The sequence below is a fragment of the Pipistrellus kuhlii genome, unplaced genomic scaffold (genome assembly GCF_014108245.1).
Source record: "Pipistrellus kuhlii isolate mPipKuh1 unplaced genomic scaffold, mPipKuh1.p scaffold_m20_p_11, whole genome shotgun sequence".
NCBI classification, from domain to species: Eukaryota; Metazoa; Chordata; class Mammalia; order Chiroptera; family Vespertilionidae; genus Pipistrellus; species Pipistrellus kuhlii.
The window spans coordinates 27,444,513-27,470,199 of NW_023425416.1; the positions used below are offsets into that span (position 1 = coordinate 27,444,513).

The window sequence follows — 25,687 nt, forward strand, 5'->3', positions numbered from 1 at the left end:
AATTATCAATACAGGAATTAAGTATGCAGTAATACAGATTATATAGCTATAAAAATGTTTTAAAGAAAACAATAAGTAGAGAGTTTTATACCAATTAATTTTTTTAAATATATAGATGAAATGATATATTTTCTTGAAATATACAAACTACCAAAGCTTTTTCAATAAGTAGATAACCTGCAGAAACAAGCATAGATATAGAGACAATATTTTGATGGTTGCCAGATGGGAAGGGGTAAAGGGACAGGTGAAAAAGCAGACAGGATTAAGAAGTACCAATAAAAATAGTCACAGGATCTGAAGTACAGCATGTATAAGGAATATAGTCAATAATATTGTAATAATTATGTATGGTGTCAGATGGGTACTAGATTTATTGGAATGATCACTCCATTAGTTATATAAATGTCTAATCACTATGTTGTATACCTGAAACTAATACAAAATGTATGTCAACTGTAATTGAAAAATTAAAATGAATAGATAACCTGAATAGCCCTATATTATTTAGGAAATTGAAACTGTAGTTAAAACCCTCTTCACAAACAACCCAGGGCTTAGGTCACATCAATGAGAAATTCCACTAAACATAGAAGGAAGAAAAATACCAACTCTACACAAATGTTTTAAAAATGTTAAGAGGAAGGAATACTTCCTAGCTAATTCTATGTGTCCAATATTATACTAATATCAAAACCAGACAAAGACATTACAAAAAAGTAAACAGCAGACCACCCTACTCCTCTTGAACATAGATGTAAAAATTCTCAGCAAAACGTTAGCAACTTGAATATATAAAAAGAACATTAAAGGTACATCACAACCAAACTGGACTTATGCCAGGAATGTGAGGCTGATTTAACATGAGAATATCAATTGATACAATTCACCATATTACAACTTAAAAGAGTGAAAAACAAAACCATCACAATAGATGCAGAAAAAGCACTTGACAAATTTCAATATCTATTTGTGATAAAAACACTCAGCAAACTAGAAAAATAAGTGAACTCCCCCAGCCTAATAAAGGGCATAGAGGAAAATCTTATAGCTAACACCATACTTAGTGTGAAAGACTGAATGCTTTCCCCATGAGACCAGGAACAAAGCACAAATGTCTTTTCTCATCTCATCACTTCTACTCAACATTTTACTGGAGGTCCTAGTCAGGGCATTAAGAAAAAAATAAAAGCATTAAGATTGGAAAGGAATAAAACAGCCTTTATGTGCAGATAACATGAGTGTCTATGTAGAAAATCCCAAAGGATATACAAAATAAGCTCCTAAGTGAATTTAGCAAGGCCCATATAAAATAATTAATTTTATTTTTATACTAGAGGCCTGGTGCACAAAATTCATGCATGGGGAGAGGTGAGGGAGTCCCTCAGCCTAGCTTGCACATTCTCCAATCTGGGACCTTTCGAGGGATGTTCAACTGCCTTCAACTGCCTGGTAGGATTGAGCCTAAATGGGCAGTCTGACATCTCTCTCACAATCCAGGACTGCTGGCTCCCAACTGCTCACCTGTCTGCCTTCCTGATTGCCCCTAACCGTTTCTGCCTGCCAGCCTGATCACCCCTAGCCATTTCCATGCCAGCCTGATTGATGTCTGACTGCTCCCTTGTCAGCCTGTTTGCCCACAACTTCCCTCCTCTGCCAGCCTGGTCACCCCTAACTGCCCTCCCCTGCAGGGTTGATTGCCCTCAACTGCCCTCCCATGCAGGTCTGGCCCCTCCCTGCTGGCCATCTGGTGGTGGCCATCTTCTGACCACATAGGGGCAGGATCTTTGACCACATGGGGGCAGCCATTTTGTGTGTTGGAGTGATGGTCAATCTGCATCTTACTTCTTTATTAGATAGGATAGAGGCCTGGTGCATGGGTGGGGGCCAGCTGGTTTGCCCTGAAGGGTGTCCCAGATCAGGGTGGGGGTTCCCTTGGGGTGTGGGGCAACCGGGGCAAAGGGCCTGTGGTGGTATGCAGGCCAGCCACGCCCCCCAGCGACCCAAGCAGAGGCTCTAGTATTCGGAATTTACCATATCTCCTACGATTGAAACTTTGTAGCCTTAAGCGGAGGCCTGGGCTGGCCAGGGTGTGTGGAAAGCTTGGTTCCTCTATCACCTGGAAAACCCAGGCATTCCTCCTGCTTTCTCTGTGGCCACAGCAATCTTGGCTGGGTTAATTTGCATATTTGCTTTGATTGACTAGTAGGTATGGCTTGTGGGTGTAGCAGAGTGATGGTTACTTTGCATATTACTCTTTTATTATATAGGACATTAGAGATTTCAGCTTGGAAATACAAATGAAAAAAAATCTACTTATGCCCTAGCCAATTTGGTTCAGTGGATAGAATGTCAGCCTACGGACTGAAAAGTACAGGGTTTAATTCTGGTCAAGGGCACATACCTCAGTTGCAGGCTCAATCCCCAGACCTGGTTGGGGCATATGCAGGAGGCAAACAATTGATGTGTCTCACATTGATATTTCTCTCTCTCTTTGTCTTTTCCCCTTCCACTCTCTCTAAAAATCAATGGAAAAATACACTTGGGTCAGGGTTAACAACAACAAAACCTACTTACACTAGCACTATAAACACAAAATATTAACAAAATACACACTAAGACATATGCATAAACTATAAAACATTAATGTGAGTTATGAAAGAAGAACTAAATAAAAGGAAAGTAGTACCTACAAATTTGTAAAGTCAAAGAAACCCTATTCAAAATATTAGCAGTTCTTTTTGTGGAAATCAGAAAGCTAATTCTAACAACTGTATAGAAAAGTAAAGAAATTAAAATAGCCAAAACAATTCTTAAAAGAACACAGAGGATACCTACTCCCTCATTTTACTATAAAGTTATAGTAATTAAGACAATGTGATATTGTGAAAGGTTAGACATACTGATAAGTGAATGAAATAGAGATAGCAGAAATAGTTTAAACTTTTATGTTTAATTGGTTTTTATTGAAGGCACCAGTATAATTTAATTGATAAAGGATAGTCTTTTCAGCAAATAATGATAGAACAGTTGGATATCCACATGCATAAAAAACTCTGATCTCAACCTATACATTGTATCATATATTATACAAAAACTATTCAAAATGGGTCATAGCCTAAATAAAAAATGTAAAATGGTAAAATACACTAAAGAAAACATTAAAAATATATATATATATTTTTACTTTCAGTTAGGCAAAGATTTACTAGAGAGAATAGAAGAGCATAAACCATAAAATGAAAAAAGATAAATTGAATGTAATTAAAATTTAAAACAGGCTCTTTGAATATTAAGAAAATAAAAAGACAAGCCATAGACTAGACAAAAAGTCTGGGGGTATAGGGGGTTGGGAGAAAGTCTGAGAAGAGAAGCCTATCCAGAATATGTAAAGAATTCTCAAAACTCAATAAGAAAAAAACACACAAAACATTAAAAAATGTAAAAAAGACTTGAACAGATGCTTCACCAAATAATATATAAAAAATGATAAGGAGCTACATGAAAAGATGCTTGACATCATTAATCATTAGGAAAGTGCAAATTAAAAGCATAATGATTACTGAATACCTATAAGAATGACAAATTAAAAAAGAAAAAAGACTCCAGTCAAGTATGAGGATGTGAAGTAATATTTCTCTCCAGTGCTGCTAGGAATGAAAACATACAACCACTTAGGGAAACAGTAATCAATTGTTTTCTTTGTTTTGTTTTGTTTTAACTTAAAGATGAACTTACTATTTGGCCCAAGAATCTACTCCAAACTAATTACTCAAAAGAAATGAAAACATGTTCGCACAAAGACCTGTACATTGGTGGTTATAATATATTTAGTCATAATAGTAAAAAAGTAGAAACAATCTAAGTGTCCACCAACTAGTGAATGGACAATGAAATCATTGTCATATGTACAATGGAATACTATACAGCAATAAAAATAAATGAAGTACTGACATGTACAATGCTATGGATTAATCTCCAAAGCATTCTGCTAAGTGAAAGAAGCAAGACACAAATGGCTATATATTCCACTTATATAACACTCTGGAAAAGATAGAATTATAGAGACCAAAATCTGGTCAGTGGTTGCCAGGGGCTGAGGGTAGGGGAAATTTTTTGGTTGATAAGTAGTCTATATTGATTATAGTAGTGATTAGATGACCTTACATGTTTTTTGAAACTCATATACTGTACACATCAGAAGGGTGAACTTTATGGAAATTATACTGTTGAGAGATAATTCTCCATGGATTTTCTTGTATGTGCTATGGGTAAAGCAATGATTGTCCATTGTTCTGGGCTGTCTTTTCAAGAATGTTTGCATAACAAATAGCCTTGCTAGACAATGGCAGTGTCACCATCAGGAGCAAAGAGCAGGCATTCTTATTTTCTAGTAAAATAAAGTCTCTCTCTGGAACAAAAGGCAAACTTACTGTTGAATAAGTTCAGGGTCCTCTTCTGAAGTGCAGCACACAGCATGGACAGTTGTCACATGGCCTATGCCATGTCACCCTGTGGGGTTTGGGCCTCGGGGAACTCATCCAAAATTTATGATACTCTGGTTACTGCTATTTCTGTATATAATAAACTGTCCTTTACTTCTGACCCATGAGTCTGGTAGAACAGCATCCATGAAACAGTAGCAGGTGACTTGTTAACTTGCAAGTGGAGTAAAATGTCTGACCCTCCACAGTTTTGACACTTTCAGTAAACATATTGACCAACATGTATGTTCAAGCAGGCAATAAATGTTCCTCCACTTTGTTGCCTGTTAAAGAGAAGAAATTGGGGAGGAGCTGCAGGTCAAATACTAGGAAATAGGTTCAAAGACTGTTGTCTGAACTTGTCTCTTATTATTATTATTATTATTTTTAATGTAAGTATTTAAACAAAGAAAACCATCCAACATCCAGAAGACAGCTTTCCAGGAACCTGTATCTTTAAAAAAGTCAATTACATTTTGCCCCAGCTGAGCTCACTGATTCCCCACCCACGCTCCCTAGCAAGGGATTTAAGGCCTGGAGACCGGAAATGCTCTAAGAAGGGCAAAGGTGAACCGGAAGTCCTGCCTGGGGAGCGACTGAGGCACTTGGCTGAGGCAAGTAAGGGGCTGCTCTTTAGAAGTGGTCCTAATTTTTTCCTTCAGGGTTCATTTAAGGGTTTAACCTGCATCTGTGGTTGCCTGACTTGCCCCTTCCTTGCCCTGGCTGCTGAGCGGTCTCCCGTGTCCTTGCCTAGGACTCCCTGATTGTTGCCTTGGAGGTTGGCGTCCAGAACCTTTCACCCGCTCTACGCTTGGGGGGGTGGAGGTGGGAAGCCATTGCCCTCAGACCTCTCTGCTGGGCTTCTAGGAGCTGTGGAGGCTGCTGGTTAGTAAGGTGGGTCTTGTCTGTTCATGATAGAAAAGTCCTGGTGGTGTCTATACTTGTTTTGTTTTTTTCTTTTTTCTTTTAAGGTTTGTTCTATTTTGAAACTTCACGTTTTCGTTATGAATACAAGGCGATAATGTTGGTCATTCTTTTTATTTTTTGCATTTTAATTTCTTTATTGATTAAGGTATTTAATGTTGGTCATCGCCAGAGTCACCATTGTACCCATTGCCTGCATTCAGCTAATGGGGTTTGGTCAAGATTCAGAGTGAGGCAAGGCAGTTAACAGTTTTTGTGGTTTGGACCCTTCAGTTTAATGTACTGTGGTTGGAACTTCTGCTGAATGTATAATTGACCTTGGTGTTTTACATACAAGACGATAATATTGATCATTCTTTTTTTGTTTGTTTGTTTTGTTTTGTTTTGCATTTTAATTTCTTTGTTCATTAAGGTATTTAATGTTTGTCATTCTTGTGAAAAGTTTCCAACAAGTCTGGTGCTTGAACTGGGAACGGTGAATCTGGACCTTTCTTTGGTGGGTGTTTCGTGGCAGAATGTTTCAGGTATAATGCAAAAATTCTTCTAGAGCAAGGCGCAGCTGGGGAAGTGTGCAAATCCCCAAGGAAAATTTCTCCAGTTTTCTTTATTGTGGTAATTTTATTCCTTTTGAAGCGCCTTGCACCAGCAGGCTGGGATGAAATTTCTTGCCAAGTCTGATAACGCTGAATTGTAGGTTTAAATTATTCCTGTCATTGTTTTAATCTTCCACTTGGCTTTTGGAAACAATTAGAGGACTCTTAAGGTATTTATGGGAGCCTTTCAGGGGTGGGGAACCTATTTTCTGCCAAGGGTTGCTTGGATATTTAAAACATCATTTGTGGGCCATACACAATTATCAACTTAAAAATTACCCACTGTATTTGGTCAAACGTTTAATTAACTCACCCCTAATGTCTTGGCAGGGTTCACAGGCCTAATGGGAAGTTCCCCACCCCTGCAAACCTCAGAGATACTGTTGGTTTGGTTCGAGACTACTGCAATAAAGGGAGTGCTAATCTTTCTGCAAATGGAGGGTCTTGCCTTCAAATTATAAAAAACTGCAATACCTGTGAAGTCAATTAAATGAGGTATACCTGTAATAGGGATGCTTCATTTAGAAGGAAAATGTGAAGATTCCACTTTGAAATCCTTTAACTTAAAAAAAAATTCTTTATTGAAAAATTTGTCTCTCTCATTTTCCTCCCCATTGAGCTCTCCCCTTCCGCTCCTCAGCACATGCCCCCACCTCCCGAATATAATGAACAACATAAACTGATAAGCAAAAATAGATCCAGAGACATAGAAGCACCCGACAGACCATCAAACTTCAGAGGGAAGGCAGGGGAGGGTGGGGGTGGGGTGTAAGGGATAAATCAAAGGACTTGTATGCATGCATATGAGCATGACCAATGAACTTGCCTTTGAATGTTGCAAATCTCCTCTAGTGGGAGATTGCCACTCTGGTGGTTCAGCCTATTGTAATAACTAATATTAAGCATTTTTTTTTTTTTTTTTCCTGAGGGCAGGAGGCTGAGGTTCTAGCACTATCAAATAACAATTACAAAAACACTCCCACACACTTAGCATGAAAGGAAGGAAGTTTGTGACCACCACTCTGTGCAGCAAACAGGAGAATCTATAGACCTTTGCTTGTCCTTGGGAGATGAAGGAGGTGGGATGCATAATGCTTGTTAAGGAAGAATGGAAACAGCTGGATCATCTTATGGCTTGGCCCCTCCTGCAGTCTATCATGCCAATTGCATGCAGGTGCATGGAGGCTCAGAGGTTGTTGGGGATGTGTGTGTGTGTGTGTGTGTGTGTGTGTGTGTGTGTGTAGTGGGGAGCGGTTTGTTCTTGGTAGTGGTGGTGGTTTTTGCAGGAGTAATGGGCTGCGATAGGACTTTTTCCCTAAAACAGGCACACTCCCCTGTGAGACCATAAACGGGGCATTGACTGATATTGAGGATCTTACTGCACTGGGTTGGGTTTACAATAATGATGAAAGTGACCCACTGTAGAATGAGCAACTGACCCAAAGAAATCTAGATAAATGCTTGCTGTCAGCCCTGCCACCCTGGAAAATTTCCCTAGCCTTTATGTGGAAATCGAATAAGAACTTCGGAGGTGTTAGCTTAGTAATGGGAAATGATGCCTTGGATTAATGTGGACTCCTCAAAGGTTACTGCTGTGTGAGCCAAGCCCAAGCTAACCAGAGAGCACACACCCCATGGCCTCATCTGGAAATCAAAGTGGCTGAGTCAAGGGGTTCCCAAGGATGAAATGAGGGTGTCAGTCATGTGGACCTCATCGTTCCATATAGTATTGGGTAGGCAAAAAGAATGGATGTTCATTTGGTTGAGCCGAGGGCAGCTGCTGCACTGCTCAAACTAGAAAGTAAATGTGCCTTGCTTATTGATGTGGAGCCATTCTCTCTCCGGTCCTCTTGACTCATCTATCTCCCTCTATTTCAATTACTTTGGGGAGTAATGGGATTGAGCTCTCCTCCTGTCCCCAGGAGTCCTAAAGGCAATATGCCCCTGTCTGTATGTGCTAGGGATCTTCCGGGAAGGAAAAGATTCAGATTGTTATGGTTCTGTTCGACACATGTGCCCGAGTCACCATTGTACCCATTGCCTGCATTCAGCTAATGGGATTTGGTCAAGATTCAGAGCGAGGCAAAAAAGTTAACACAGTTTTTGTGGTTTGGACCCTTCAGTTGAATGTACTGTGTTGGAGCTTCTGCTGAATGTATAATTGACCTTAGTGTTTTACATACAAGACGATAATATTGGTAACTTTTTTTTGCATTTTAATTTCTTTATTGATTAAGGTATTTAATATTGGTCATTCTTGTGAAAAGTTTCAACAAGTCTGATGCTCCTAGTTTGGAATTTTTTGAACTGTGAACGGTGAATCTAAACCTTCTTTGGTGGGTGTGAATGCTCATCAAGTCTAGTATGTTAGATATTTATAAAATACACATGAAGAATTAAAAAGTATAATAAAAAAGATTCTTGACTACAATAAAACATAAATTATAGGAAATTTTAGCAAGAAATATACAGTATATATAATAAAGATACACTTTGCTGAGGAAAATAGAGGACTACTTGATGAAGAGTAGAGAAATGTCATATTTATAAACTAGCAGATATAAATGGTAAAGAGCTCCATTCTCACATATTGATTTAATATTTAGAGCTATACAATAAACATACTGATACGTTGGAACTTTACAAAATTTTCTTATAATTCAACTAGAAAAAATATACAGGTGAAAATAGTTATGAGAATTAGAAAGCGGGTAAGGATGGATGGTTCATGTGGCACAACATTAAAATGTGCAATGAGGCTGTGATAATTAAGATAGCACTGTCTTGGAATAAGAGTTGGCAGACTAATAAAACATTTCAGATGTCCAGAAACAGATATACACATGTAGCTATCTAGTTTAAGAGCAGCAAGTGAAGTAAGTAGGGAATGGGTACCATTCTATTATATAATCAGATAGTCTGATTATATAGTAGTATATTCTTGTAATATAGGTATTGTCTTATTACATGTTCTTCCTAGTTCTTAGTTCTTGCTTTGCTTATTCAGCCCTATGATTTTAAAATCCATGCAGGGCACAATGTAAAAATCTAAAATTCCATTATCTGGAATACAAACACTCCATGGTGTGCATCCACCACATTTTGGCTATAAACTTCCTTGCAATTAGTACCCAGATTGCCTCAATTCCTTGCCATCAAACAGCTTTTGTAGAATCCTGTGACATCAGTGATCTGAGCCTGGAGTTTGAAATCACTCAGGATGGATACCTTTTCCTTGACTCTTTGTTACTGTCTATGACTTCTCTTGGCTATGAGTTTTACCTTTTATAGTGTGAGTCCATTCCCCTTGGCAGAGAGACATCTGCCGTGTTTGCAGGCTGGGACATATTTGGTGGGGATGGTCTTGCTGTGCAGTATTTGTCTATGGCTATGAAACAATGGGAAGCAAAGTGTGTTTTAGAAAACAAGGTGTGGGATCAGTCCAATTAGTTTTGGAATCCCAGCTCTGTAACCTACTATCTGGACAGCCTTAACCAAACCATATAGCCTTTCTAAGCCTCAGTTTTTACCTCAGTGAAATGTTAGTAATAATACCTGGTGCATTAGAGCATAGTGAGGCTCATGTGAGATAGCTCATGGAAAGTCTACTTGCTGTTCTTTGAACACACCTGGCCATGTTCCAGAGGTGTTTGCCTGCAAAACTCTTCCATCCTAACTCACTCCCTTCAAATATGTATTTGCTCAAATCCTATATCATCAGCAAGTTCTCTGCTGATCACCTTAACTAAAATTGCAAACTTCCCTCTCAAATTTTCTTTTTTCCACAACACTTTCACCTTCAGAGATGTTTGACAGTTTATGTTCCTGTTTATTGTCATTTCCTGTCTCCCCTTGCTAGATCCTGGTGAAGACCCAGATCTGTGCTTTGTTTACTGATGGATCCTAAGCACTTAGGAATAGTGTCTGTTTCCAGGTGGCTTGGAGTTCCTACTTAGTAAACATTTGCTAAATGAATGGTTATATTTAGCATTGCTAAAATCAGAATGCCTGCTTGAGGAAGCCTTCGGAGGAGGCAAACACCAGACTGAGATCTGGGTGGGGTTGAGGTTTCCCTTTTGGAGTCCTTATTCTCAATCACTGTGAGATCGGAGGCCCTTGGAGGGGGAAGCAGGGCAGCCAGGCTGAGCCACCTCTGCATGGAGTAGACACTCTATAAAGATCCATTGGCTGGATTTAGAGACAGCATACATTTTTCAGTTTTGATGACAGGAACTATGATGCCATGGGCATCAGGAGCTCCATGACTAAATGGGAAATATCCTGCTCATTGTCCCTTGGCCTGACAACTTGCAAAAGAGCTCAACTTTGATCTAAAATTTACCCTAGAAGCTGATCCTTCTGGTACCTGAAATGAAAATGGAATGTCCATTGGAGAGGCTACTCAGGAGCCCATATGAGCAAAGGAGAAACATCAACCCTACTGTTCAGACCAGTGAAATTACACACACCCTTCCCTGGTGTTGGGAGAAGCCTGGTATACCTGCGGGTCACAGGTGACGTGGAGGTCAGCTCCATTCAGAAACCCTCTGGTACACAGAGAGGCGCCAGATGGTGAAGCTGGTTGCTGCTGTCTGCAGGATAAATGGGACAGTGGCTATTGGTTGTAGATTGGTGGTCTGTGCCCTTTAGTGATGTCAAAGTCACTGGAAAGACATAGGTCATGAGGCCTGTCCCTCAGAGATTCTGATCCAGTGCTGCTGGGCTGAGGCCTGAGAACTTCCCTTTCTAACAAGTCCCCTGTGCTGATGCAGCTAATGGTCCAAGGTCCACATTTTCAGAAGCGTTCCTCTATTGCTTGCTTCATCCCTACTCCTTAGCTCCTCAGTGTGTTTCTCTATGCCCTGCCTCTCTGTCTCCTTTCACCCATTGTCTGTAACTCCCTTCTATGTCATTAAATTCTCCATCTCTCTCTCAGCTGGTCACTTATTTCTCTTTTGTAACTTAGAATCAGGAGCCAGTGGAGAAGGCAGCCCACGTCCCATTACCCAGCACCCTGCATCCCAGGAATTCTTTTCTCTCCTCTCCAATGCTCCTTGAAAAGCCCTAGTGCTAAAGCCTTGCTACCAGTGACTATGGGACTCTCCATCCTCCCTCGCCACCCGGACTCAGGTCCTTCCTTATGGCAGCCTGTACCTCAGTCCTCACTCCCAGGGAGAATGCTGGGAATCTTCAAAGACTATAGAAGTGGGGAGTGGGGGGAGATGAGATAAAGTGAATCCATTAAGAGGCGTAAAAGCTGACAGTTTCAAAAATAATGATCTGGGTTTCCTCTTATTTAAAACTACCCAGCTGCCCCGCTGCTTTCATTGCTGCTTCAACTGACACTCAGCTATGTTTGGAATTAAAAATACATAAGTGCTTTCTGAAAAAGCTGCTAATTTGAAGGTCATTAGCAGCCAAAACCATATTTCTCTTATTTATAAAAAAAGGCATGCAATACAGCTATTAATATTTACTCTCCCCGCTGAGCTTGGGTGTGCTTACTTGCTCCAATGTAAGCTGAGCTGCCTGTCTGGCCATGGTCCCCAGCAAAGGGCCCTCCTGGTGGCCTTTACCACCTCATACCTGCCCTGTCCTGAACCCCTGCCTGGAAGCCTCCAGCACCCAATTAGCCTGTGACTTGCAATTGACTGACCAGGATGGATGTGAATTGCCATTAGAGTTGGAGAAATGGTCCTGTCTTCCAGGGAGAGGGCACTTCGGCAGTTGAGCATCGATGGGTTCAGAGGCACTTGCCTCAGTAATGTGGATATTTGGGATAATTTCCCCTGTGGCTGAAGCTTGTGTCCTTGCTTCCTCCGGTCTGTGTCACAACAGCTAAGGCAGGCACACCTCCCCTAGGGCCGCTGTGAAGGCTACCAGTCCTGCCAGCCCTTGGTCCATCATCACTGACATCTGGAGGGAGCCTTCCACACCTCAGTGACCCCAGGCTCTGGCTCACCTGTCCTCACACTGCTGTCAGCTAAGGTGCCCAGGACCCTTTCTTTGGGCGAGCACCACTCTCTCCTTTTCTCTGTCACCAGCTGCTTCCCTGAGCTGGCCCCACCTCACAGCCCGCCTCCCAACTCCCTCTCAGCTGTTTGTTTATAAGGGAAATTACTAGAAGACCAGCCTGTCAGCAGCTTCCCTGCAAATCCTACTTGCAAAAGGGAGGAGGAGGAAGAGAAAAGCAAGGGGGGAAGGCAATGAGGCTGGGGTTGTGGTTGCCATAGAAATAGAGAAATGGAACTGACAACTGAAAGGCATTCCACAGAGCAGAGAAGGAAGAGCATGAGAGTGCATGAGGGGGGAAATCAGAGTGGTAGGAGCAGCTGATCGATAGGCAGTTACATAAAATGTGTTCAGAGGAAGGACTCTGTGGAGACAGGGTCCGGGTCCAGGAGTGCAGGTCCTCCCCGAGGGCAGGGCTGAGGTAAGGATGCAATCACTAGGCCTGGAACTAGAGGAGCAAGCAGCACAGTCTACAAAAATGCATCCGCGCACACGGAGACCACCAGATCCCCCCACCCTCAGCCTGTGCAGTGCAATTACCAGCCTTCTGGTTAGGCCAGGTAGAACCCTATGTTGGCTGGATGACCTTGTTATTCCTTCTGGAAACCTGATGTGTGGCAAAAGCAAACATACAGTGGTGTACTCTGGCTTAATTTAGCTTCTTTTCCCTGAGATTTATTCCTTCATTATGAAAAAAAGTCATTTTGGGCTTACTTAACCAATTTTCTCTCACTGTTCTTATTTCTTCTAATTACATGTGCAAGGCAGCTGATTAGATTATGCTCGCTGTTCCTTGTGGGCTGGAGGAGGGACCACTTCCCTCTTGTATTAAAGTGCAATGAATCTTACCTTCCCAGGAGAACTCAGGGGGCTCAGAGGTCGCAGAGCTGGGTTGCTGGCTCTGAGAGCACAGTGATGGGTAGGCAGCGACTGTGTCTTTTATCAGGGGCATCTCCATCAAGGCCAATGACAGAGGACACTGCAAGTGAGGATGCTGACAGTGAGGGTCACCCTTCTCACACCAGCCTCTCTCTGAAGCAGCCCTGCTCCCAGCATGTTGTGGGCAGCAAGGGGCTATCTGGAAATGTTCACCCTGTCTCCTGTCTGGTCCCTGGCCCAGGAGGCCAAACCTTCGTAAATCTGCTTCCCCAACCCTCCCTCAGGAATCCTACCTCTATGGCAGCAGGCAAATCATTTTTCTTTATTCCCCTATGAGACTATGAGTGCCAACAGAATGAAGACTGTGCTTGGCAGTTATAAGGATTTAGTGAAGATTTGTAAATGAATGAATAAACGCATGAATAACTAATTTTTAATCTCTTAGAGACTCTCTTGGAGTCTTCATTGTCACCACCCTCTCCCAAGTCATCTGGTATATATCTTTACCTTTCCCTGACTCTCCATTTGTTCCCTGAAGACATTGGCTCTAATAAAAGAGGCGGATTCCATGGTTGCCAACAATTCTGTTTTCTAGTCTTTAGTCCAGGACTACAGTCATAGTAACACTGACTATGAGCCATCCACTTTTCACCACTCACGGTAATATTCTGAGGAACTTGCTTTGTTCCTGCCTTTCTATAATGTGGGTGGTAACAAGCAGGATTCTAGTACAATAAGATTCTCTTGAAACAGCTGTCAAGAAACCATTGGTAAGGACTGCCTTATGAGACTGATAAGACAGGCCCAGGATTGGGATTTAGTCACTGAGGCTTTTACAAATATTCTGGATTCCTGAACTTTGCCACAGTCTCCCGACTCCAACCATTGCCCCTCCAGCCCACCTTAGGCAGATGCATCCAGGTTGGCCTCATTCTTAAGCCCCAGTTAGGCTAGGATTGGCAAGTTACCAGCCCTTCACCTATCTTTAAGAAAGTTTAATAGGAGCACAGCCGCACCCAATCACCTATATGTCATCTATTACTGCTTTCACCCTCAATGGCAGAGTTGAATAATTGCAACAGAAACCATATGGTCCCCAAGTCTAAAATACTTACTGTCTGGCTCTTTACAGAGAATTGTTGACATCCCCTGCATTAGATCTGCTGTACTAAAGTTGGGAAGATATGCTAGATTTTCTTGCTCTGTAGCTGGCGGCAGGACCCAGGATACAAGGAGTTAACTAAATTGCAGCACCATATGACAGTTTGGAAATAAGACCAAAGGAATGATGTTCATTCAAATGAAATCAGCTGTACAGTTATGCCCCCTGGGCCAGACAAGTTAATGCTTGGCACACTGCCTTCTCTGTGAAACATCCCAGCAGGAGCTGAGCCCCTGGTGGGGGAAAACAATAAAAAAAATGTTAATTGTTAAATTGGATGTCAGAGAGAGTATCTTTCAAAGTTGCAGCAGGCACTTTGTATTTGGAAAATAATCAGATTGTGAGTAAGGCTGGAGGTCACCAATAGGTAAAGGAGCCCTTGCTCCACTGGGCAAAGTGGATGCAAAGCTTGGTGCCATCTGCTCGGTTCTGCAGGGAGACCCATCACCAGGTGCCCTGCTCAGCTGCTGCATTTTCTTTAGCAAAAGCACAAATAAAACCATGTGAGCAGGGTGATATAAACATGGTTGTAAAGAATTGTAGTAAATGTGGCCCAACCTGGAGCCTGGGGTGCAATAACTTTAAGAAGAATCAGTGTAATCAATGAGTTCTCTTGGTCCTTTGGGTTCTTTGGTTGAAGGCAAGAGATGGTAAAGGTACATGGATGCAATGATTAGTTTGCTTATTTAGCAGATGTATTGTGTGATGACTGTGCCACAGGCTTATAGATTCCGCCATGAATAAGACATGCTCTCCAATTTGGCAAAGCTCCCAGGCTGGGAGAGTGGGATACAGAGCCATCAACAGACCATTACAGTACAGAGAGTGAACATTGTGATGGTGAGAAGAACAGGGAGCTGAGGAGCCTCTGAGGAGAAGCAGCTGACCTGCAGGGAGGACTTGGGAATGCCTTCAAGTGCAGCCAAGGCTCACAGGATGGCCAGGAAGCAGCCAGGTGAAAGGAGGCAGGGTTCCAGGGCATTGGTCCAGCTGCAACAACAGGACAGGAGAGGGGATGGAGGGAGTGGCAGAACCATGGGGTCAGTGAGTGCCACAGCAGGAGTTGGGAAGTGCAAAGAAAAGTGAGACAGATTCATAGGTTTCTAAACTTCTGCTTTTCAATTTTCTCCATGATTTTTTTTTTTTTTTGCCTGGCTCACATATTAATTTCACTCTTATTTAGTTACTATTTTTTTCTTAAAATTAAGATGTTTTACTTGAATAAATTTATTTTAAAAGGAGACTTCATAATATCTGTGAAATAATGTATGTATTTTATGTGCTGGATATATTTTTCTCATAGTCTGCATTGAAATGTATAGTTATTATGATTTATGTATTTTGGACACATACATCCCAAAACCCTCTTGCCCTCTAATAGTACCCTTGACACTCTTGGAAACCCAGTAGGTTGACCCCTAAGGATGGTTTTCAGTCACAAGAAAATCTCTGAACAGTTATGTGAAGGAAGCTCTTAGTGACTGATAAGCCCAGAAATTGGTCTTGAATCCAAAGGGGAGACTTGGCTTAGCACCAGGAAGGACAGGCTCCTGGTCTGTGAAAGCAAGCAAGCAATGTGCTTATGCAGCATATTGAAGAAATTTCCAGAATGCAACCACTGCTCCAATATGACAGCCAGCCTTGGAATCCACCAAGGAGCAAAGCAATGCTCGATTCCAATATCTCCAAACATGCAAGGTGAAGGGCAGAAATGATTAAGATGACAGATACACACAACTGTGAAGTTCACAGAACCCCAAATCCACAGAGGTTAAGGATTGACCTTTATCAGAAAGCAAGAAGACTTCTTACAACAAACCTCAGGCACTGATTTGCTTTCTATTTTTAGGCCATGTTCCCAAATCCGTAGAAAAAAAATAAACTAGCCAATGATGGTCAGCACTATTGAAACTCCTTGAATACCAGGAACGAGGTTATGTGATTTATATGTAGTCTCTCATTTCATTCTCACACAAACTTTGTGGAGTAGATAATACCACCCTCATTTTACAGACACAAACGTCAGAATGTGAGAGTCATCTGTGCTGTGTGACAGGACAGGAATGGACAGTAGGAATCCCTAGAAGACGCCGAGCTCAAATGGCAGTATATTCGGTATATCAGAGAATATACTTCAGGCAAATAACCTGGATTCAAATTCTAACTCTTTAGCTTGGGCTTCTCTGAGCCTTGCTAGCTAATTCATTTTCAAAAAGGGTATAATAATACCAGTTGTATAAGTACTTATCGTGCCTGGCTCATAGCAGCATTAAAAAGAAAAAAAAAGTAGCAATTGCTATTGCCAATTATATCATTGAATTTGTGATGATTATTTTTGAGAACTTCTCAAGTGATCATATTTCCAGCCCCCACCCCAGGAGCACTTCCTCTAATTAACTGTTAGAAAGACTCACTTTAAATTCTACATATAGAACGCTTCCAGCTCTCACTCTTAGATGAAACCTGGTATGGGAGCCCTAATCAGCTTATCTGCCTCTGAAAATCTCTTGGCTATGGTTAGAGATCCCCAAGATGTCTGTGATCAAAAAGGGAAAGCCCAGTTGGCATGCCAAAAGCCCACTGGTTTTCAGAGCTAAGCACTTGTAATCTCTGCCTCCTGGGTCCTGACCTTTCCCAGTGGATGCCGGGGGAGCAGGGGTTGGCTGTCATCCAGCCCTATTGCTCTGGCATGGAGTGGGGGGGACTCAAAGAGTGAACATGGAACCACAGTGATTCAGCAAAAGGTGAACTAACTGCTCAGATTTGTAAGCAGCGTGCTCTGTTCATATAGAACATTGCTTAGATATGGGACATTTTTGTTTTTATTTCCTGCTCATGCCTCTGAGATAGGCAGCTAGAGCCCCAAGCTGACACTTAACTGCCCACCTGCTTATTCAACAGATGCCACAGCATCTGAGCAGGTAAAGATTGCTCTGCACAATGAGGGCTGTGTCCCATAGTAGTAAAGATCCTCCAGGAATAACTTTAGCCCTCCACCCAGTTATGTTGTTTCTGTCTTGTGGGAGTGCTGGGATAGCAGCAGTTGAGGAGGCTGCTTAGCTGCCCAAGCATACATCAAAGGAGTGGGAAAGCCAGGGATCCTCTCTGACTGACCCAGCAGCAGCCTCATGCACATTGGCTGAATGAATGAGTGGAGTCTTGCTTTGCTATTACCAGACTCCCAATGTCCCTACCCTAGTTCCTAGAAGTCTGAGATTCTGATGCTGGGCTTTGTCCTATGGCTAAGACCCTAATCCTGAAGCATAGATATTCCAAAACCACTCATTGCTTTGTTGGTCTTATTGTTGGGCCTTTCCACTCACTAGAGTGTCCATGAACTTCCTTTGGACTTTGCAGTGGTGACTCCAACATGCTATGGTGACCACCAATGCAGGTGGCCTCTCATTACCATCTTAGATCAACCTCTTACCCTGGTACACCTTTCCTCCTCTGTGGCTGAGACTGCCTTACCTTATTCCCAGGGGTAATCTATTTCTTGATTCCAACTCTCCCAGAATGTTCCTACTTTCTGGACTTAGTCTCCCTTGGCCTGGCCATTCCTTCTTCCCAATAACAGTTATTATGTGTTGGCCCTGTGCTGGGTGCTAGAGATACACAGATGAATATGATGTATGGAGCTCACAGACTACAAGGTGGAACATGATGGCAGTAAGGACAAGTGTTTAGGAGATAGAGGAGGTGACTGACTATAGACTGGGGAGAAGAAGGGATCCTAGCACAGGGACAGCCATTAGTACAGAAACAGGTGAAAAGGGCCTAGGCAGATATCAGGTGCTGTCTGATGGGAAGTTTGGCTGGTGTGGTGAGCATTCATGTTCCTTTTTGTGTTTGGACTTTTTCCCATTGGGGGTGGCAGCCACAGAGGGATTCTGAGTAGGAAATGGGCTTGTGATGCTTCCTATTTATTTCTCAACAGATATTCTCACTACCCACTCATCTATTTGATGAAAAGTGGGCGTGCTGGCCTTGTCACTGTAGCATCGTGATGGCAGGGTCCATGGGTTCAGTCACAGCTCTTTAACTGTCTGCATAAGAGGCTGCAGAAACTAAGTGATTAGATCATGAGGAAATGGGAAAGTTAGCTGGAGTTCTGCTAGAAACTCATGTCCTTCCTCTTTTCATTCATCCTCCAAACCTAATTAGAATGGCTACACTTGAAGCTGCACCATCCCTCCTGCTGTACTCCCTTCCTTCTGTATGGGTTTGACCCTCTCAATGCTTATCTTTTTCTTTTTCTTCACGGATTCTTTTTTGATTAGCTTTTAAGCACACTCAAGTCTTTCCTACTGAAATACAGCAAAATAACAACGACCAAAAGGAGCCTCCTCCAGTTCCATTCTTATTTTTCTTCTCCCCTTCAAAGACCAGCTTCTTAAAGATAGTAATGTCTTCTCTTTCTTCATTCCATCCAGTATCTTCTGCCACCACCTCTCTGCTAAAACCGTCCTTACCAGGGACAGCTGAGACCTCCTGTGGCTAAACCATGGGCAGTTTTCAATCTTCATCTTATATTATTAGCCCTACCTGGCAACACTGGGCCCTGGGACCACTATTCCCTCTCAGAAAGATTTCCTTTGGCTCCAATACAACTGCTTCGCTTTTCTCCATCCTCGCTTTTCTCCATCCCTTGCAGTACCTCTGTCCTGACTGCTTTGTGAGCCTGTTTCCCTAGACACCTTTTAAATATTGTCTTATTCAGGGTCCCATGCAGGCCCCCTTGTGTCCCCATTCTCATATTCTCCTGCAGTAAATTATTTTATATCCCTTATTTCAATAAATGGTATCAAAATACACTCAGTTGCCTAAAGCAGAAACTTGGGGGGTCATCCTTGATTCCTCCATCCATCTCCTCCAGCAGCAAACCCACCTCCACCTCCTGCTGATCTGATCTCGCTCATATTTATTCAGTCAGTCTGGTTACCTCCATCCCTACAGCTACTTCACACCCTCACCCAGGTCATCACCATCTTTTGCCCACATTATTGCACCAGCCTTCTAACTAGTCTTCCAGAATTGAGTCTGGTAACTCCACTCCATTTTCCATTTTGTGGCCAGAGTGATTTGTATTAAATACGATTTCCTTGCTTCAACTCAACTTTCCACCAATTGCATTCAGAATAATACCAAGCTTCCTTATGCTCTAAAGACCCTTCATGAGCTAGCTCTTACCAACTACCCCCAGCCTGGCACCCACATCCAGCACTCTATTCTTCAGCCCTGCTGAACAGCCTATGATCCCACAAACATGCCTTCTGCTCTGTGGCTTTTGAACCTTTGCCCATGCTGTTCCCTCCACCTACAACACTAGTCCCATCACAAACATCTCTCCTTCCTAATGTGATAAATCCTTTCACTCCTCAGGTTCCAGTTTGGTAAATGCCCCCTCAGAGATGCCTTCTTTGACTCCCTATGCCAATATCAGTGCCATCCTCTGTGACTTCATAACCCTGTTTATTTCTCTGTTGAAGTTATGTACAGAGTTGAGTTCTGCTATAAAGAGAGAAACTGAAACTTGTCATCATAGTTTGTGTCAGAAAGCCCTTTCCAGAGCTACAGCAATTCCTAATCTGCATGCAAACATGAATTTAAAGACAAAAAGCAGAAATGAAAGTTTTCTTGGGGTGAAGAGACCCCCCTCTCTTTTAGGAGAACAGAACAGCATGGACTCAGTATCTCAGGACCTTGGAAGTGGCTTATCCCCCCATAATTTTGTTCTGATTTCTCTATTGTTTTCTTCTGGAGAGTGGTTGGCTACAGGAAATCTTGGGAGTAGGGAGTGTTCTAAAGGTAAGATGACTCTTGGAAAGAAGTCTCGGGGACCAGATAATGGCAAAAGACACAATGAAGTTTCCCTGCCAGGAAAGTCCTGCCTGTCTGCTCTGCCCAGCTGATGTTCGTAGGACAGTAACCCTGGTTCTGCTTTCAGAAGGATGGGCAGCTCACTGCCTGTCACTGCCCTTCTGATTTGTCTCTATTGTATCAGAGACAGTGCCACATTCATTGCTTCTTGGGGTCTTTTCACAGTGACTGACATTTGGTGGGATGTTGCTTTCCCCAGACTGTGCTCTGAGAAAGATTATGACATTGTATTAAAGATGTAGATGGGGTTAAAAAGGGATGCATTAAACTTCATAAAACTAAAATTAGAATAATTTACAATTGATAGCAATAAAGAGTAAGAGAGAAAGATTCCAATGGAATACCTAGGGATTAATTTCTTTAAAAGCATGCCATTTAAGGTCATGGACTTCAGCAAGTGATATAATGACATGTTAAACTTTTTCAACTCAAACTTATTTAAATCACCAAATATGTGTTGAGCAGCTTCTGTATGTTAGGATGTTGGGTGCTGGGTAAAGGTGAATAGGACATGACCTGTATTCACTTCCACTCTGAGGAAAGTTCTGGCTAGGAATGCTGTGTGTGCCAAATCGTGACTTCCAGCAACACAGGAACCCATTAAGGGTCTGTGATACAGGCACTCCGGGGGGTGGGGTGGGGAAGACTCTCCTTTTCTCCTAGGTGTGTGATGAAGGTCCATCCACCACTCCTGAAAGGTATCTATTCCACCCAACCTTAAGCAGGGCCTATAGAACACATTGGCATCCCACCATCACCACCATCACCACTACCATCACCACCACCACCAGAGCTGGTACCCTCTGAGAGGAATTACTGAAAGTTTGTTCTCAGACCTCTGTACACATGTTTTCATTTGGAAATTGCTGGTCTCAAGAGACTCCCTGGTGGTGAACATAGTTGCCAGTAGATCTCAATAAACTTGTATGACCTTCCCGTGTGATCTAGCCACCCCCTTCCCCTTTGACACCTTTCTGTGACCTCAGTGATTTTTCACTACCACCACCACCACCCCAAACCCATCCTAAACAATACAAAACCTCTGGCTACTTTTGAAAATGACTATGTCACTTCCATGTAAACTGCAGGGCTTCTCGGTAAAAGCTGAGCTCACTCTGACATGAATGCCGAGTATTGAGCCTTCTTCTGGTGATAGAGAACACCGCATGGTATCTGTTGGCTGCTGGTACTCCATCGTGGCTGTCCTTCTCCCTGTTTCACTTACCAGGACCCAATTGTGACCTTAGAGCATTGGTGCCAGATGGACTATTTCTAAAATAATGAGATCTCTGGGCTAGTCCTTGAAGGCCTTCTTAGAACAAAATGAAGCTGTTAGAATCTTTCATTTTTAACTAACACTTGTATAGAATGTCACCCTCTTGCCTGATGTCTCACTCTTTCTATCCCTCAGTATTCCTGGACTTTTATTCTTCAGTCCTTACTGGTTTCTGTTCTCTTCATAAATGCTGATCAAGGATAATTCATAGTCCTCACTTGATGTCATTTATCCTCTGTGAAAGTCCAGTGACCACATAACTTTGGAGAGAGGGGAAAGGGAGGTGGTAGGTGGAGGAGGCATATGATTTTAGTATCATGTGTGCCTATTTGACATCTATGAGCTTCAGTGATCTTCAGATGATACAGTAAAAATATGCTCTGTAGATGCGTCTACTCTACCTTTCATTCCTATCTTCTAGTATTACAGTGAGGGTGGGTATAGAAAGGTGGTTTATAATTTCTAAGGCTTTCTCACATATTGCCTCCATTCCCATTATCCCTGGTCCAGGAACATTAAGTAAAAATCTTCCAGAGTCTCTTGTGCACTATCCACCCACCTGTATATTGGTGGCCATAGGTATGTCTGGCAAAGGCTTCCTCTCTGTGAGCAGGTTCCATTTATTTAGCCTAGCTCACAGGGAAATAGGCCACTGACCACTGTGAAAAGTGTGTTTTTAAGAAAGGATATGACTTAGCCCAGAAGGTGTGGTTCAGTGGTTGGGTGTCAATCTATGAATCAGGAGTCACAATTCAATTCCCAGTCAGGGCACATGATCGGGTTGTACTCTCAATCCCAAGTAGGGGGCATGCAGGAGGCAGCTGATAGATGATTCTCATCATTGATGTTTCTACTTCTCTCCCTTCCTCTCTGAAATCAATAAAAATATTTTTTAAAAAGGAAAGGATATGACTTAGAATCCTCTGCCAGATGAAAAGATAGAGGATTAGAGGTCTCATTAGCAGTGAGCATTCTTCCCAGGGAGCTCTTTTAAAGGGGTGAGTAAAGTCTCCTGGCAGTAAATGCCAGTGAGTTCAGATACCTCTTTTAGACCAGCCTCTCCCATCCCTTTATTCCCAAGGGTGTGAGGTTTCATTCCCCTCTTCCTGGAAATTCAAAACCCCAGTGACTATCATTCCCAGAGTCCAGGGCTTTCCATCTATTGCCATTCATTCCAGGAAGCTAGGTTAGTGTCCCGCAGTGGTTCTCAAGTGTGGTCTCTGGACCAACAGCAGTAGTATTACCTGTCAACTTGTGAGAAGTACAGATTCTTGGGTTTCCACTCCAGATCTACTGAGTCAGAAAACCCGAAGGTGGTGCTTCATGACCTGTGTTTTAACACAACCTCTGGGTGATGCTAATGCATGCTCACGTGTGAGGCCCACGGAGATAGTGTTTAAGAGCAAGAAGTCAGATTAACTGAGTCAAAGCCTGACTCACTTCTTTGTGATCTAGGCAATGTCTCTTTGTTTTCTCATCTGAAAATTAGAGGCACTACAGCATCTTTTTGTACTTCATGAGATAATTGTGAGAAAGAGAGTTAATCATGCATGTAAAGTACTCCGAACATGCCTGGCATAGAGAACCTGCTCAGGAATGATAGTCTTACCACTATCTGATCACACATATAAGGAAACTGAAGCTCAGAGAGGTTAATGACTAGCTTCATGCTATAGGTGGATGTCTCACTCTGGAGAGACACACCACATTTTGGAGTGTCGTGCTTGGCACTTGGGGGTGTCGGGGGGGATGTCAGGATCTTTGTCCTGCCCCTCCCACTAAGAGATATGCTTGGAGGCCCTGGTCTTGGCTCTGCTAACCTTTCATGCTTTCCCCTTGTGCACTTTGGGTTCTCTCTCCCTCTTCTTTCTCTCTCTTTTGTAGGGTCTTATGGTAAAATGAAACCAAGGATGTGGTATGACCTTCACCTTGACCTTACTTTGTCTGCAGCCAGAAGGTAAGCGGGCATTAGTGGAGGCTCATTGAGGATCTCGGGTGGAGGCGGCTGCCTGAGAAATTTGGTGATAAATTAAAATTCATTCCTGTGGAAAATTGAGAGTAGATTAGTTGAACTTCCTAGGCTTGTAAGACACTTCACGGATTGAGGTCTTTGGGGGTAATTAGCAAACGGCATAGAATTGGCAAGCTATTAGTTAGGGGAAATTGTCTTTTTTTACACACTATGTGGCTGGATTGGGGCCCTTTGCAACCATATGTGAATCTTCTGAGACTATTTTGACTATCTTCTTCTGTCCCCCAAGGGTTAAACACGAGTGTTGTACTGTAAGAAGGGGTTCCCCTGCTTTGGACCTGTACCCCCTAGGCCTATGAGCCTCGGACCTCCCCAAGTTCAAAGTTACCCAGAACTAGGGAAAAAGGCTTTTCTCTCCTCAAGTATATATAAATAAGCTACGTTGAGAACCATAGACCTCTTACTGCCTCACAACCCTCCCCTCCAAATGCATGTGCCCAGGCACACCATAGTAGTCTTTAGTGGCTCTTCCTAAATTGGCCTAGATGTGAACTTCTCAAATGCAGTGTGTGAACTGAAAGCAGGGAGGATCATATCTTACTGGTGATTCTTTATTTCCTAGTGACTTCTTAAAGGTACATGTGAGACTTCAGAGTCATATATTTATTTGGTTCATCCTTTGGGTCACACCCATGAGAGTGATTTCAATAGATTCTGCTTCTCAGGACTCACAGGATCCGATGTATACTCTTCTTCCCATTAGAGGGAAAAACGATGTTTGTTAAGGATTCTCCCCTCACTTGGGCACATACCCCATGGGGTCCAGGAACACACGCTCTGACACCATTCTATGTAAACCCAGACATGCTTCTGCTCATTTTAATTAGACAGATAAAATTAGCAAGGAGATTAAGGTAAAAGGAGAAATTAAAAATATTTAAATGTTAGATGGAATTTACAAAAGTGAATCGAACAATGAGGTACAGAAGGAATGCAGAGAGACACAGACACACTTGAAACATTCCTCGGATGCCACACGGCTTATGCCAGTCCACGGTAAGGTAAGAAGCCTCCTCCCTTGCCACTTCTTACATTTCAGATTTCAGGATGTGGAAGAACATTCTCCAGAAACACTTTCCTTCTCCTCTTCAGATGTTACCAAGAATAATTAATCAGTCAGTATCATTCTAGAATGGCCCACACTGCATCCAATTCAAACCACTCACCTGTTTCCTGTCTGAATTTGCAAGCTCTTGAGAGTTTTTCCCCAATTTCATTTTGTTTTTCTTCCTACCCTCTCTCCCCATTGAGCCAGAAGGCCAACTGGGCCAATCAGAAAACCAAAACCAACAATACATTCCTGCCCTTCGAATTTTCCAGGCCAAGACTTCCCAGACCTTCCTTGTTTGCATCTGTTACGAACAAGCACAGTCATCTTAGAACACAGACATACATATGTGTGCTCTAGCACACATGGAAACAGGTTTTCTTTTTTTTTCTTTTCCAATTTGTGGTTTCTTTTTCCTTTTTGCAAAAAATGCAAACAAAAGAAAAACAAGGTTTTCAATTGAAGGTACATCTCTTCTTCAATATGAAGACATTAATTGAATTGGTCGGATCCCCCATGCAGTGGTCAGCAAAGTCCTTTGGCAACTGACAGAATGACATCTGGAGACTCAGGAGCTGGGGTTGGTTTGAAGAAACTTCCCTACATGAGTCGTGAGCAAAGGGAAATGGATGTGGGAGAAGGGAGAGGACTCTTGGGGAGGAGTACAGTAGGAGAAAAGAAAAGAATGTCATTGGTGAGGAAGAAAATGGAATGCTGCTCTGTTTCTTCCCTCCACCTCCTTCCCTTCCTTCCTGTGGACAGATGACTCCAGCCCACTGAGGGGGGCAGCTGAGTTTACTCTTGAAACCCCAATGTGTACTCTTGTATCTCCTCTCCGCTGAACATCACTTCTTTGTATTTTTATTATCTATTTCGTTTCCCACGGCATCATAAACATGCTTCTGTCACTGAGAAATGAAGGTTGACTATGAGGAGCAGGTCCAGTTTCTTCTTCACATGTGTGACACATTTCTCAATGGAGAAGCCAATCTCTCCAGAACATTCCACAGTGTTCAACCTCTGGCTCCCCCTTGAGTTTAGTCCTTTCCTTTCCTCTCCTCCCAGAAAATGAGAGTTCTCATGCCATTGCCGTTGGCGACTGACTCATCTGGACTCTCATAGAATGAATGCTGTTCAGGATCTTCTTCTGGTGACCTGCCAAGGTGACCCCTATTCTCAGGAGGTCTCTAGGAGGGGGAAAACACAAAAGGAGGCACTTTAGTGTTACAGCAGCTTTTCAGAGATCAAAATTCATCATAGAAAGCAAATAAAAGTGTTGAAGATCCAAGAAGTTGGGTAGGCAACTGAAAATGTTTAAAATCCAAGGATCCCAAGGTAAGTCTTTGGCAAATGCCTACCTGGATATTTCCTTACTGAACCTCACTCTCTCCAATGCC

General features: G+C 42.6%; 1 protein-coding gene across 1 annotated transcript in view; it reads right to left on the reverse strand.

The window, feature by feature from the left end:
* Positions 1-24,028: 24,028 nt before the first annotated feature.
* Positions 24,029-25,687, reverse strand: part of EPHB1 (EPH receptor B1) — a 401,650-nt gene continuing 399,991 nt past the window's right edge. Inside the window, exon 16 of the mRNA XM_036431378.2 lies at positions 24,029-25,477. Coding sequence (XP_036287271.1) covers positions 25,369-25,477 — 109 coding nt within the window. The 3' untranslated portion in view covers positions 24,029-25,368. The remainder of the gene's footprint in view (positions 25,478-25,687) is intronic.